This window comes from Plectropomus leopardus, chromosome 16 (genome assembly GCF_008729295.1).
Source record: "Plectropomus leopardus isolate mb chromosome 16, YSFRI_Pleo_2.0, whole genome shotgun sequence".
NCBI lineage: Eukaryota > Metazoa > Chordata > Actinopteri > Perciformes > Serranidae > Plectropomus > Plectropomus leopardus.
Window position 1 is genome coordinate 17195365 of NC_056478.1, and position 16236 is coordinate 17211600.

At 39.5% G+C, this 16236-nt stretch overlaps 1 protein-coding gene across 4 annotated transcripts in view; it reads right to left on the reverse strand.

Annotated features, from left to right (window-relative positions):
- The window catches only part of pals1b (protein associated with LIN7 1, MAGUK family member b), a 28199-nt gene that overhangs the window by 9008 nt on the left and 2955 nt on the right, over positions 1-16236 (reverse strand). For 3 of the 4 annotated variants that reach the window (XR_006106625.1, XM_042503212.1, XM_042503211.1), the window contains exons 2-8: positions 13503-13972; positions 11478-11686; positions 6707-6784; positions 3367-3486; positions 1896-2057; positions 835-912; positions 528-711 (exon numbers count right to left, since the gene is read on the reverse strand). Coding sequence is in view for 3 of the 4 variants with exons in the window: in XM_042503212.1 (XP_042359146.1) it covers positions 528-711; positions 835-912; positions 1896-2057; positions 3367-3486; positions 6707-6784; positions 11478-11686; positions 13503-13830 (1159 nt within the window). In the remaining variant the exon portion in view is untranslated. The remainder of the gene's footprint in view (positions 1-527; positions 712-834; positions 913-1895; positions 2058-3366; positions 3487-6706; positions 6785-11477; positions 11687-13502; positions 13973-16236) is intronic. The other variant, XM_042503213.1, reaches the window with a different exon arrangement.

Consider the following 16236-nt stretch of genomic DNA (forward strand, 5'->3'; position numbering starts at 1 on the left):
CAGAAACATGCTTAAGAATGAAAAACAACAAAGGGTCACCTGTGGCTCAGGAGATAGAGTGGGTTGTCCACTAATTGAAAGAGTTTGATCCGCAGCTCTCCCCTGGTGAGTGCGTGTGATTGTTTAACTGAGTAGCAGGTGGGACTGACCACCAGTGTGGCCAGTATGTGTGTGAATGACTGATTGTGACATGTAGTATACAAGCACTTTGAGAGGTAAGACTAGAAAGGTGCTGTGTCCATTCGACAATTGTACGTACCGGGAGTGCACATACAGTATAAACCATAAAAAACAGGTTGTACAGTATGTTGTGGTTTAGTTATCTATATCTTATGTATACAACATGTCACCCAAAAATGAAGAATGTTAAATCACAAAACATTAAAAACACATAAATATGCAAGTAAGCATACCTGTCTCTGATTGTTCTAGTCTCCTATTTTTAAAGCAATTTTATCAGTCCTTGTGAATTGTCCTTATAAATTCAAAAACTACACATTGATATTCAGCCCTGGTTTGATCTTTACCTGGAATGAGTCCAGCCAGAGGCTGGTTGTCCTCATCTCCGTCCCTGTAGGCCTGCCACCAGTTGGGGTCGTCCTGGCTTATGACGTGGAGGATGTCTCCCTTCTGGAAGGAAAGGCCAAGCTCCCGACACGGCACAAAAGGGTCATCAGAGGGGTCGTAGTCGAAGTAAGCTCGTACGTGCATCTGAGGACAGGGTTTACAATGTCAAGGTTGGTGTTGCATGCAGACAGACAGGCGTCTTCACGCACGCACACACTCACACACGTGCGCACGCACAAACACACACCAACATCATTAGAGACTTACCACAGTCTGTCTGTGAGGGGCAGGTTTAATCTGAGAGCTCGGGATGAGGAGGAAGGTCAGAGTGCCTTGCATTTGTTGCTAATAAAAAAGATGAGAAGCAATGAAGTGATTATATTTCCATAACTTTATTTACAATACTAATGTATTTACTAATGTTTAATCTTATGATACACTGGATGTATATTATGTGGTCAATTTGTTAAAAAAACATCTAGTTATGTTAAATTACATTTATATTTAGATACTATATATATATATATATATATATATATATATATATATATATATATATATATATATATATATATATATATAGTCAATATAGAGATAGCCAATACCATTTTTAATTACAGCCTGCACCCTTTGTACAATGTTTCAGAGAGTTTCAGCTTCTCCCCTCTGGACAGAGATTTTTAGTCCCGATGGGTAAAACAAAGTGCTATAAAAACAGCTTTGTTGCTGCCATCACACTGGTGAACAAGTTGTAGAAAATTTGCAAAGGTAATTTTGGAGCCTGTATTTTTGATTTATCTGTTCATGGTTTTCACATTGTTTTTATTTTACAGTCTGGTTATGTAGTTGAGTGTTTTCATTGCTATTTATTACATATTTAACATTTGATTAGCACAGGGGCACTTTATTTGTTTTAACTGTTTGCCATATTTTATCCTTAATGTTGCCTGTGGTGTTTTTGACTGTTAGTGGATGCCTTGTACTTTCTACTGCAAATCAAATCCACCTACGGTACAAGCAAAGTAACTGAACCTGTAATGATTGTAATCCTGTTAAAGTAATTGTGTTGCATTGTGGGTAAAACTGTAATGTCACCAGCTGTGGAGAAACAGACAGTGCAAGTAAGATCATGATTTCTGAATAAATTCTACTGTCTTTTATAGCATTAAATGTAAATAATTTTAGTTTTCAAGATATTTTAAGCACCTATACATGCACTATAACAAACTTAATTTTCCATAAATTAAAAATTAAATTGTAACAGAGTTAATCTCTCCATAAATTACTGTAAATAATCAACAAACTACTATACAGCCCCTGGTCCTCACCAGTAAGTCATGGACTTCATTGACGTGTTTCCCTCGAATAGAAATCCCGTTGATTTCCAGGATCTCATCTCCCTCACTGAGAAGGCCGCTCCGCTCTGCTGCTCCACCTTTCACTACACGACTCACCACCACACTGTCCATGTCGTTACGTACTGTCGCACCCTGATGGCCACACACACACACACACACACACAGAGTTCATACACTGTAGATAACAGAGATCTCACAAAATAAGCAACACACAAGGTAATTAAAATGTACATGAAATGAAACACTTCAAACCCCTAATTTTATCCAGAATAACAGAAAGATCCATGCAGAGGAAAATATGTCACAGTGAACATCATTTTGTCATTGCCAATGTTTCACATCTCCCTCTGGAGCTTATACTGACAGGCATTTTGCTGCCCTGTTGGTTTGTGGGTACACTGACACTGGCACACCCAGATGATAAATGTGAGTGGTGGAGCGCGCTGAAAGCTGAGAGTGGAGGCTATTTCACTGGAGTTATACACAATACAGAAACACTTGACAATAACACAATAACATGGCTATTTAAAGGAATAATGCACCTCCTAAATGATCATTTGTAAATCAGTGAATCATACCATGTTACGTTGAATTCACAAATAAAACTTTTTTTCTCATATTTCTCCTTGGAGATCAAATAATCTGAAAACTGAGAAAATTCAAAGAAGGCAGCAAAACTAAATAAAAACATCAGTTTACAAACTCTCACACCACTCGTGCAGTATAATCCAAGTCTCATTTATCCAGTCATATGCTCAGTATCAAACAGACAGCTGTTGCTTATGGGGACCTGAACTCAACATTAAACTTATCCATGCTATCCTCAAAGCCAGACTCCGTTGACAAAAACAGTAATTTTACCTCAGTGAACACAGGAGCTGCTGGTCTACCACTGCCTCCACCAGTTAGTTTATTAATGTTATTTTGTGAATTCGATGAATCCAAACTAACCCTTTAAAACACCAAAGTAACACAGTAACACTGACTAACTAACCAGCAGCTCATGTGTTCAGTGAGATGAAATTACTATTTTTGTCAATGGAGTCTGGCTTTAAGAAAAGTATAGATGAGTTTCACTTTCTGCTCAGTCCCACATCGGAAATGGAAAATACTGAGCTAACAGGTTTTTTTGATAAAGTTTTGCTGTTGATAACATGGCCACCTATGACATTAATTCATTAAGACTTTCCTCTGTTTTTGGATTCTTCGTTCACTGTTGAGGCATGCAAGAAAAATAAAGTTTTTCTAACAAATTCAAAGTGAAACGGGCGAGTAATTGATACAAGAATGATCATTTGGGGGGTAAAGTATTCCTTTAGCCTATTATCAGATGTTCCTTTTTAATAACTCCATTTAAATGCTGCATAGATAATTTTAAAATTGTCTTTGTAGCATAAGGGAGTATCAGTGACTAAAAAAGACTTAGTAGATCATGTCTCACCAGTGGAGTGTCACGGGCCTTCTCCAGCCGCACAAGTTTAACGGTCTCTCCAAGGTACTGGGTCACGTTTTCCTCTGCTATTTCCTGCCCTGCCACACTGTCATGAGCCTGCATCAGTGCCTGCCACATTAAACAAATACAGAGACACGCATGGAGACAAACGGACATACAGAAGTTTTACAAACAGACAGAAACATGGATAGAAAAAAAAAGTAGGAGGCAGCGTGAGGTAAAGGGAATGAATGGCTGCTGATTGTGTCTGTATAGATGTGGTCCTCTGTAATGACTTAGAAAGGAAATAATTGCAATACATTCTTCTAATAAGTTGCTCTTTGCTCTCTTCCCATTTTTGAAAGAAATCAATATCAATATTCTTGTGCTGCATTCAGGAGCCTTTCACAGGTGTTTTGAGTGCTGGAGAAAACATGGGAAAACAAATCAATGAGCAACTTGGCGAGAAATGTCCTACAAATTGCAAGAATTTAGTAGTTTTAGAAAATTATATTAATATTTTGAAAATCTAGGGAAAATGTTGTGAAAACGATATACATAAATGTCATAATTATATATTTAAAAATTATTAGATTTTAAGAACTTTTTTCAGGTTTTTCCTTGTTTGTTTGTGTTTTTTACCTTTCCTTTTTTTCCCATTATGTTCAGGTAATTTTTTTGTACAAATTTGCCGCAAATTTTCGGGTCATTTTTTATTAAAAGTTGCATGTTACTTGCATGTTATCAATCCAGTTTGCTCAAGTTTCAAAGGGTTAAAAATTCAATGAATAATCCAAAACTTTCGATTACTTTTACTTATTCCATGACTTTTCCAGGCCTAGAAAATGTAATTGTGAAATTCCATGAATTTACCAGGTTTTTCATGACCATGGGAACCCTGTCTGTCCTTAAATGTGCATCCAGAACCAGAGGCCTCCCACCCCGTTTTTCTTTTTTAACAAGACCAGTCAGCAGCCCCACCTCTAAGCCAGAAATAATACAGATTGCTCCTTCACTTCATTTAATGTGACAAGCCCTCCGTACCCCACAATTAATAACCGTCGGCCCAAATTAGTGTCTCTATCCTGCAGCAGAGGGGACCTAAGAGAGCGGACGCCGGGCTAAGCTTTGGCGTACAACCAATCCGTCTTAATCTCCACCTGCATTTAGTAGTCAGGATCCACCGCCATCAATCATCAAACACCTTTTGCTCCCCTGCTCACGAGGAAACTGTGTCCTAGAAAACTGTGAAAGGGAGACAGGTGGACTTGTGGGAGCCCCTTTTCTCTCCCACATGTACCTGTCCGTTAGTTTTGGGGTGCAAGGTCGTTTATCTGTGCAGTGACTCGTGTGATCATCTGCTCCCTGCAGAGAAACCTACATAATCTGCTCCACTTTCTGTGCCACGGGGCAGGCTCATGACACTGCCCCCGCCGGCTACATGGATGCAGCTCAGTGGAGAGGTTAACAGGCCAATGAGAGAATCGATAGTTCACACAGTCACGTAGGTCAAACATCAGACTGCTGGCCCACCCCCGTCAGAACGCTCAACCATAAATCACAGCAGCGTCTTCCACCTTAGGTCTTTTCTCACTTTACTGCTTCTCTAATGAATGATGACATCGAATAATGTTACTACAGTTTTTCTACAGAAGAATCTCTGAAGCTGACAAAGGTAGAGCATCAGCAGTTCAAACCACTTCAAAGCAGGGAAATTTGAATTAGTGTCTGATTCTTTTCATGTTGACATACCAAATATTAAACAGATGTCCCACTGAGAAGACGCACAGGTAACCTAACTCAAGTGTGTAAGACTTTTTATGATTTGGGTTTTTTCTGGATGGAGCACATTCTGCACATTTTCATACTGTGACAGGGTTTCAACAGCTTAAGGCAAGTTAGATTTAAGACCTTTCAGGGCTTTTTTTTTTAATACCCCTCAGAATGAAATTTGAGACCAATTAAACAATACCCGAAACTGACAGAAACAAAATGTCGGTTCATGTTTTCACCTTTCTCTTTTCACCTCTCTTTCTACTTTTTTTGAGTAATTAATGCAATTATTGGATGAAGTTTTGCTGTTTTCCCTCCTTCACCTGAATGTATTTTGTATCCTGTAATCCTATGGGTGGGTGGGCAGGGTGGTGGGGAGGGAATGGTTGAACTGAGGACAAGTGTACATGTTTTGTACCCTTTTTTTTGGGATAAAGATTCTTAAAGTCAATAAAACTCATTTACAAGAAAAAGGTTAGATGTTAAACTTTCTAGAGTGGAACACGTGGAAAATTATCAACATTTTATTCTTATAAAAGAAAAGCTTATTTGTTTGTCATTTGTTTAGATGTGGTAAAAAAAATGGCAGCATTGTTGGTTTCCCCATTCTGATCTGTGTGACAATAACGCAAACTATTTGAAAAGAAAAAGATATCACCAATTTTTCTAAGATTTTATGGTGCAACATCAGCAAAAAAAAAAAACATTCATAATGCCCTGCTTCCCACCTCTTAGCATTAAAAACGCCAAAATAAACACAGAACAAGAGTGAATGTGGGGTTGGCTTTTTCTTCAACTTTTATAACCAACAATCCTGAAAAATATACCTTTAAACCCTACAGCTCCCCATCTTAGAATATACATATATTTTACATATTTTAACTGTAAGCGACAGACTGTATTCAAAACCAAAAGACATGAAACAAAACAGCAAGACCTTCTAAATTTGCTGAGCCACATTACATTACCGCCTAATTTACGTAATGGCCTTTCTTGAAAGCCACTAAACTAATCTTTTGGACAAATCATGGACATAGTTGACCTTGAAAAAAATTACTTTGCACACCATGAAATAAAAACTGTAATAATGGATAAAATTTTTCATATAAGATTTAATCTGTAAAGCAAACACCTGCCATGCCCAAAAGTCCTTGAGCAAAACAAAAAATTCCTTCCAGCTCGTGTCACATGAACAGGACATGACTTTATGACAGTATAATGTGTCATGATGGAAGAATCTGTCGTTTGGTCTGCATTTTAACTCAGTATTTATGACGGCACAAGGTAGTGAAGTAAAACTGTCCTTCAATTGTCTTTGAGCTGGTAATCAGGTAATTCACATATTTTCATTTAATAGTCTATGCACCAGTATACACTTAACTTCTGACCTCCCACTGGAAGGTGAAAGAGAAACAATTACCCTTGTTGGAATAGGTGCAGCATAACAATAATTATATTCTAGTGATTCCAGTTATCAGCATATTAACTAACTAAATGGGGTGGCCATGGCTCACTGGTCTTATATTAACATTAACGATCATTATTCTAAGTCACAGCTGGCAAGCAGACATCTGACCTGGAGATGAGGATTGGTGAGCAGAGCCTTGAGCTCCAAACCCTCCTTCTGTTGGCTCGACTGGAGAATCTTCTGGACCTGAACAGACACACAGACACACAGACACACAGACACACAGAACCATGCTGAGGTAAACTGTTAGACTGCTAAATAGTTCCTACATAAAAGTGCTCACAACAAGGTCTGTTGATTATCTTGAGTAACCGGGTCATTTGAAATGTAATTTTTTGTCACTTTGAGTACCACATGCCGAGTGCCATCTAGTTCAAATTAGAGGGAGGACAGACATCTCTGAAGCGGATATCTCCGACTCTCAGCAACTCACACCAAACAATCTAGACTGATAAATAGCAATACAGGCAAGATTTTTGATTTTAGGGTGAACTGTCCCTTTAGAATATCTTTCATGTCAAAGTCACGTAAACAAGAAAGTCATTTAAAAAACAAAACAAAACATTTAAAGTCAGATTTGAGTCTAAAGGTGCAAATATACTCTGATAGAATGATGAATGGTCGAATAGCTTGGAAAATCCTATGTGCGACAATTACTGTAACTTTTCCAAAACCAGCAATCCAACATGCGCGCGCGCGCGCGCACACACACACACACACACACTGAGTGGAGGTAAAAAAAGGAACTCTTTCTCAACTCTTTATTTCCATTCTTGACACACAACTATTTCTGTCACTTTTTATGAGAACAACCAAGTGTAACACAATGAACGTCTTCTAGGAGAGACTGTCTCAAAAGGTGGGCCTCTATGCCCATTTTTAACGATTTTTGGGATGTCTCCCTCTCTATGATGGCGGCTTCTCTGCTGTCTGTGAGTGAAGCCATTTGGAACAGGTGTAAATACATTTAAATTTCAAAGTGGTCAGAGGATTCATTTTTTGGATTTTGGTGACTCAATGACCCTTTAAGTGGCACAAACCTCAGGGCAGCCAATCAACTTTTACACATCATACATCAGTTGCATTTGTACCGAGACGTTTTTAAACACACCCAATAACCTAATAATTAGATTTACAATACTGGCCTTTCTTTAAGCAGAACCCTCACCCTGAAATTATTTTTTTTAAAAATATTATTATTATAAATTGAAATTATCCTTGTTTTTGCCACAGACGTGCTCATATTGTTATTAGAGATAATATTACAGAAAGGCCCCTGATAGAAATATGTTTTTCCATACCTTTCGCTTCAATTTGGTCTGTTTGTTAGTATGTGACCAAGTCTCGCTCAAGGATAAGTCTTGTTTTGAAATCTTTGTGAAAGGATGAAAGGCCGTATACTTAGGATTACAGCAACAATTTTGAACAATAAAATTCGATGACTTTTTCAAAACTTTAATCGATTTTTACAATAACAATAAAATTCTGTGACTTTTCCAGACCTGGAAAATATGATTGTGATATTCCATGACTCTTCCAGGTTATCCATGACCGCTGAACCCTGTTTTAAGTACACTGATGGTGCATAATTTCCATCAGGTATTAAACTGCAGCCTGCTGTACTGCTGTAGCCGGAGCAGTCTCTCTCAACACTGGACCAATTTCCAAAATTGTTGCCTCTGTAAGTCACTTAGACACATGAATATGGGAAAATAAGGTCCAGGTTAAAAATACCAAAGTTTGCCTTAAAAACCTTCCACCAAAGCTGCACAAACAACGATATAAAGCCATGAAGCTGATTTTAAATTAGATATCGCCATTAAAACACTTGTTTTGTTACACAGTTACAATTATATGGATAATAGCTGGAAAAAACTAGCTTGAAAAAAAACTAAAACACAATCCACAACACAGATCATTTGCACTGTGTGTTTATGCCTGAATGTGGTATTTAAGCAGATTATAGAGGCACAAACTTGGAAAACACCTTATTAGACTTCAGCACATTATACTGCTCTTCCAGGACTTTTCATACTTTCCACTCTGCTCCATTTTTTTCCCTCATTTCTTTTCTCCTCTCTGTTACACAGTTTATTTTAATCATTTGATTCTTGTTTTGTCATTTACTGGAAAGAACATATTGTTTGTGGCTTGGACTGTGTACTGAATCATAATAGTAGGCACTTTTTGGTGTCTTGTTGTCTCTCTGCGTCTTTATCTTCATTGCCTGTTTGGAGCTTACTTCATCATTACACTAATCGAAGCTCTCACTAACAAGGTGACGCACTCTCCCCCCTCCCCCCAAAGCAGCACTGCACCTCGGCCCTCACTGCTCTAAGCTGCTGGAGTTTCTTTTTCTAGCCGCCCAGATCCCTGCCTCCTTCCTGCAGTGTGCTGCACTGCTCAACCAGCACCAGGGGCTGCTGGGAGATTAGTTTACCCAACTGAGTGTCACACAGCACAGCCACTTAGTTTAGACTCACTGCAGCTCAAACTATTACGCGTCGTTAAGCACTTCGGGAGCTGTGCCCGGTGAATGAGTACATACACACACTGATTTACTGTGCGCAGAAAGACAACGTGTTGTGTATGTGTGAAGCAAAATAGATCATCTCTGCCGGCCCTGCTGTATCCTCAAACCACTCCTGTCAAGACTGGAATACCAATTCTGTAGCAGCGCTGCCTGATGTCCTCTGAATGAACTCCACACAGCTCATAGCAGCCTGATTTGTCAAAACAAGGCTGACTCTTACACATCTAGCCATCAGCTAAAAATCACACTGCACCAGTCTGACTGCGCAGAAAAGCCTGTATTGCATTCTTTCATGTTACACCTATCAAGAGTTGACACTAATCCTAATGAAGTGCCTACTGTGGGTGTATCCTGTCGTTGTTGTATCGAGCTTATACTAAATTCACAGGAAACCATATCACAGTTTCTGTCTTTTTACGGGGAACGGGCTCTGTATGACAGGCTACATTTAATGTGCAGAGGTTCAGCTCTGCAGGGACACAAGTCAATTACTGTCGCTTTGCTTCAGTAGAGAACAACCAGCTTGTGTTTTGTCAACGAGGAAGTCAGGTGTGGCACATAACCACCAACTCAAACCCCAGCACTGAGATGGTTTCTTGCACTCTGTCACTCTCTTTGTACCAGCACATCGTCGGTGCTGTTATTTAAAGAGGAAACAGCAGCTGGTGGACAGGGGAATCAAATAAACTAGAATTACGCTACACGGTTGTATGCCTCTGTGAACCAGTCGAGTTGCAAGTTACTGTTGACAATCATGTATGTGAAAACGTGGATGCTTCACACACATACTGCCCCCGGTAGCACAGAAGATCTCTACAATTAGCACAGTTTTAAGGTGGACACCCAAAATCGGTGCCACCAATTCATCATCTGACAAAATGTCTCCCTACTGTTGCTGAGAAATGGTGGTGTATCACACACATTCACTTTTTTGTAGCTACCTGCCATGATTGAAACAGCAGCCATCACAATTAGATTTTCAATTTTTTGAGCTTGACTGTTTATTAGCAGTGTTGTTCGTTGCATCACATTCTTGGAGCGCAGAGCACACTCTGGGCACAGATAAAGCAGCAGAACTTCAGGCGCATTGAACGGGAAACTTAACTGTTCATTCTGCTGGGTCTTAAAGTTTGCCTAACTCACAGCAGCTGCTCCTCTCATCCACTGATCTGGTCAGGGACTGACAGGATATTTGTCCACCCTGCGAGTCACAAATTGCTGGTGAGGAAAAAATAACTCACGGAGAGCTCCACCTGGGCTGTGTTCACGGGCCTACAAATACCTCTGAATTCAGAGGAGGGACACAGAAGGATACAAAGCGACACACACTAATTTTAAAGGAAAAAAAAAAAAGGTTTGCTGTTGTCCCGCCCCCGTCATCATCTACCACCACACATACACTAAAATTGCGTGGGATACATTGTATGGCATTGAGTAATGACCAGAGTGTTTTTGCAGAACATTATATCACAGTAAAATAACTTCATCGTTTTATCCTATTTGTGAGTTATTCTGTCATAATAAGCGTATGAATTATTGAGTTATTGCCAAAAACATGTTTTGTGACCTTTACGGTGACCTTTGACCACCAAATTCTAATCAGTTCATCCCTGAGTCAAATGTAAAGTATCTCCCAATCATCTTGTCCTCTCTTCACCCTAATTCTTCGACTTAATCTGTAAACTTAAACTTAATCTTTTCCACCTGCCTCTTTCAAACTCTTTCCCAGCTCACTCAATTTCCATGTATGGCCTGGATCCAACAAATCCCTCATTTTTGTTTTCACTCACCTTGTTAACCGCAAGACATTTTACATTTCATAATTATTTAAACTGGCATGGCTGTCTTTTGGGCAGCTTTGTTGAGTTAATCATTGCCTCAAGCAAAGATTGTTCATGCTTCATTGAGTTTGTTCAGAAACTTCACCCACAGATGCATTAGCCTCTAAATATAAGCTTAATGTGGTCCAAAATATAAATTGGCAAATATAATCCAAGCACCGTCATGCTTGTATGCACAAACTGCCTCCACTGCTCATCTCATGAGAATAGATTTTGTGGCATGGTAACAATTGTTTGAAAATTAAAATGAGTTATTTGTTACTCTGGGTACAGTAATCAGTTTCTCCAGGAGCTATTGACACTAAAAGCACCTACATTTGCAAAAGTATAAGAATCCAGCAGTACAACTATAACTAACGAGCAGTGACGCAATACTAATAGCAAGATCACCATAGACTTTCTACTTCTACATAACTTTTTATAGTGCAGCAAAGTGTCACAGCACTTCCACAAAATGTTTGTTTTGAGCTTTAGTGAGTTGCTTCAAAACGGCCATTATGCATACCTCCTGGCAGAGATCCTCTGCCTGTGATGTGAGGGGTGAGGTTGGACTGACTTTGGTCATCTGCTGAGAGACAGCACTGTAGATGGCGTAGGCATTTCTGAAGTCCTCCTTGGAAAGGAGCTGCATTATCACCTCCACATCCTGCTGGCTCTGTGAATCGGACAGGCAGTGCTTTGCCAACTTCAGGGCCTGCAGAACCTCTGTCAAATCTGAGAAAGAGACAGTTAGGGGGGCAGTACATGCATTAGAGTGGTGCAGCACTTATGAAGTTGTTTGTAGGCCAAAAATAAAGAGTACACACAATAAAAATAAAGATCTGTGGCGATTTATACTTACAACTTTTGTTTAGCAAGATAACCTTCCCTCAAAACAGGGCTGTTATGATTCTGGAGTGTAAATGCAATCGCCAGGGGTAAAAAACGAACAAACTACACAATGGTCGCATGACTTCAATGTCCCCACCACAATGAGTCAGTAAAGGCGGTGTTTGGTGTGATGACATTTAATGTCCCTGAAAAGCTCTGTGGTCTCATTAAGTCAGTTGTTAGCACCGCCTTTTTTAAGGAAAAGCTACAAAATTCCTGAGTCAGGTATTTACCGGAATATTTTACACTGTAGAACAAAAACATGAAAATCTTCAGCTTTTAATAACCCCGGACCTTAATTCAGATATCTAAACCGTTCAGAAAACCCACTGACGTAGAGACAATGGAGCCAGAAACGCTAAAATGCTAACTCATTTCAGGATTTTGGGACTCTTCATGCAGCACTCTACACAGAGAAATACAGGACTGAACTGGAAGAAAATAATCATTTTTGCTAATTTAAGAAGCAGGTGTTTGCATATTGTTTGTCTTACAGGTTTACTTCTCTGACAACACACGTGGCTTGTGAAAGTCTTTGTCAAAGTCTTGTACCTGTATGTTAAATCTTTCCACCTCTACGATCTACCTGTATTCAACTTATTGATACCAGACTATCACTTTAAGATTCCCTAATGTTACACCTGACCTGGGTCTGCAACTACAGTTGCATTCACATCATTGCTAAACAGAGATAGAAACACAACACAAAGGTAAAATGGCACCGTATAATGAAATTTTGATGACTTTTTGTGGGCACAAACATGTTAAGTCAAGGAGACTGGACTGACACCATTGAGTCACGCAGTTTTCAGCCCCCTGCTTCCTGAGGTGTGGTGCCTGTCTGCCTGTCCCCACCTGTCTGACAGGTGTGTCATAGGGCTAACTTTATACTCCACTGCAGCAGACGTTTTCCAGTATAGGAGGAGGTTTTCATTTTTTGACATTTTTTTTTTACAGACACACATGTTCAGTTGCTTTCTTTCACGACTGTCAGACCTTCATTTCACCAAGGATGAAAGCAGCATCACAAAGTCAAATCTGACACATTCAAACTGAATGCAAATCTGTGTTTTCTGACACACCGCTGTCTTTGTAAATAAGGGGTCTAATGTAAATACTTGTATATGGATTGTCAAGATGTAAGGACTTCCGGTATTACAATCCACTCTGCCTCCTGGTTTTACTAGACTCTTTTCAATTTACAAAAGTAAATTGTGCTACACTTTTTTTCTACTAAATTGCATTCATATGTAACACAGTTAATCAGTTTCTTTATACAAATTTTTGAACGCAAAAACATGCACACAAAATAGTGAAAAAAATTTGGTGCACTCAAACTAACAAGAATAGACTACAAATACTGTACATGCCCTTTTGTATTATCAATATAATGAATCAGAAATAATTTAATTATCCTGTGGATTCTCCAATAATCAGTCACCAGTTCGGAGCAAGACACTTACCAGAGGAAATGTTGGACAGTCCCTACAACCCATCGCCCTCCGCCTTTATCACCCCACCCCCAATTTCGTAAAACCTCACAGCTCTCTATTCTTCACTGAGGCTTAACTTCCACCTCTCATTTATAACCTTCCTTCCTCTTTCCTTTGACCCCAGTGTAGACCGTCTAACCATCACTGCCCCACTCCTCTCAACTCACCAGCTACAGGATCCTGGGAGCACGTGTCTTTGATGGCCTTCTCCTTCCCCTCGAAGATGGGATTGTCAATGCCCACCTTTGGGTTCTCTGACAGCTTCTTGAGCCTCAGTGAGGCATTGGGGTCGATGTCGTGCTTCCCCCTGCCGTCCTCCTCTCTCTTCTTCCTTAGCTCCTCTTGGTAGTGCTGAATCCTCTCCATGTGGGCACTGCTGTGTGGAGATTTGACAAGGCTGCTTTCGTCCCCTGGACAGTCCACCGCCCTCTCCCTGTGGCTCTTGGCCTGACCAGAGGCGTCTTGAACATAACCGTTCATATGGGACATGATCATCACTGCTGCAGCAGCATACAGCTCAAACCAGCCCGGTGTTTACTGAGATCTGCTCCAACGATACGAGGCACTGCTCAAATCAGAGGCCATAGCACGCCGGCAGAGGAGGTCATCCTTTATTTTCTCTCTGTGATCTGTTGTCCTGAAACACACACAGAGAGTTGAGATGGATTTCCATTGTTATTTTTAGCTTTTTTATGATGGGACGCCTGAAAAGCTCTCAAGTAATTAATACAATCCACCACTTTCTACTGTTTACATCTATTGTGCGTAGTGCAATGCCCACCATTGATGACTCCTACTTGATTACAATGGTTCCACTAAAAAACTGGTTAAACCACAGGCTGCTTCAATAGATAGCAGAACCAGTTCAAGAGCCAGAGCTAATCTGGTGGAAAGGGGGTATGGATGACTTTGCACACCTAATACTGATGCACTTGTGAAGGCTAAGAGGTGCTAAGTTTCAGAAGCAAGTGAAACACTGAGAGGTCTAGTTTGTTTAAAATGCTGCTACAGAGATTTTTCCATCCTGATACAGTTATCCGAAAAAAACATAAATACTGATTGCGTCATATAAGATACTGAACAGTGTCCAAAATATTGTGAATCAGCAGCTTCAATACAAAACAATTTGTATCAGACTTCTATCTTAAAACAATATAGTTGGAACGCTAATACTAAAGCTGCAAAAAAATTGGATTTCTAAATGATTTGTAAGGGATGGGATAAATTAACCTGCTTCCTAAATAGCTTCCACTTTAGTTTGGTGTGGCGTATTACACAAGAGGAGGAGGGAATTTATGGAAAAATGCACAAGTAGTGACAGTGAGTAGTAGACTGACTGAACGTGGAATAACTGAGCCATATTGTTGAAATCGCACTTGTTTTTCTTAAGACATCTAAGGCTGTTCACCATCTTTTTAGAAAATGGTTGAACATTTTTCGAATGCAATTGTACAAGTTTACACTAAAAGAAAGTTAATAATATGGAGGTGTTTTATTTATTGGTTATTATGTAATGGTTTTACCAAGCCAATTAAAATAAAATTGAGCTGTATGTGGACCATGAACTAAAATGTGTTTATCGCCCCTGGTCTAAGGTATGATATTGTATAAAGCTTTTGTTTAAATTTTACCTTTTAAAATGTTGATTTTTCATAGCGTGTCTCTTTTGCTGCTGTAACATGCAAATTACCTTCACGCATATCAACAGTCTTATCTTAATGTCAGCAAAAGTGACTTCTTATATCATCATTCTTTCTTTCTGCTGACTGCCTGTTACTCAGGGTCAACATTCACTCCTTCCTCCTTTCCTCTCTCACACCACTAATCTAACTCCAAACATGGAAAGCTCTCTGGCCTCGGTCACCTGAAATCCCTTCAGTTCAGCATCACCCAGCCATTTGCTTGGGGACACATGTCCCCAACTGTCCCGCCCTCAGGAGCAGCTTAATCAAAATATCCATCTGTAGCCTATGTACGGATGTCCAAATAGAGATATAGCACGTGAATTTGATGCCTGTGTTCAAGACGGATTATAATCCATTTTAATCTATGTGAATTTGGTGGTATGACGGGGATACATCCACTATTTAGTTAACCTGTTGAAACCTGAGCAAATTAGCTTGATTTTTTTTTTCTTTTCCAAAAACATGGGAGGAAGGCAATGAGCAAAAAAGTTACAAGATCATTTCTGGAAAATAAGTAAAATAATAATAATAAAAATATCAAAATGGAAATGCCCTATAAAAAACCTGTAAACAATAAAATAATATTATATATCCAGTACTAATTTCTTGCAAATTCCTCATTGACTTTTCCCATGTTTTTTTTTTTGTCCATCTAGGTTTCAAACGTTTAGTTTTTGTGAAAGAGAAAAAATAATCTACATTCTATCACAGAGAATGTAATTTTACAGACCAAAAGGGAGGATATGTACCTAGAGAGCCTGTCATCATCTTTCATTATGATATTAGCTTCTGTTTAAATACCACGCAGGTGCTTAGAAAGAGCTTTCTTTCTCTCAACCTGGTATGGTTTGAATACACTGCAGACTTGACACACACTTGTTTGCATACTTCCTGCAACTACACTTGTGAATAAGATGTTTGCCCTCAATACGACTTAACATTAAAGACATCTCTCTGTTTGCATGGAGAAAAAACCTCAAGAGGCAAAAGGATAAACATTGCTTTGTCACTGACAGCCACGTCTTGACATACAGTCAGTCATACACACGTTACCTGTTACCTCATGGCCGCCCTCCCTCCCCCTCCTCTACCTACTTCCCACAGCTAATTACATTTGGCAGGTCTATCCCCCAGCTCTTGGACCAAGCTCCCAAACCCCTCCCCTGCCGAAGCATTTAGCTACGTTTAGAGTGGCGCTGTACGGCTGACAAACAGA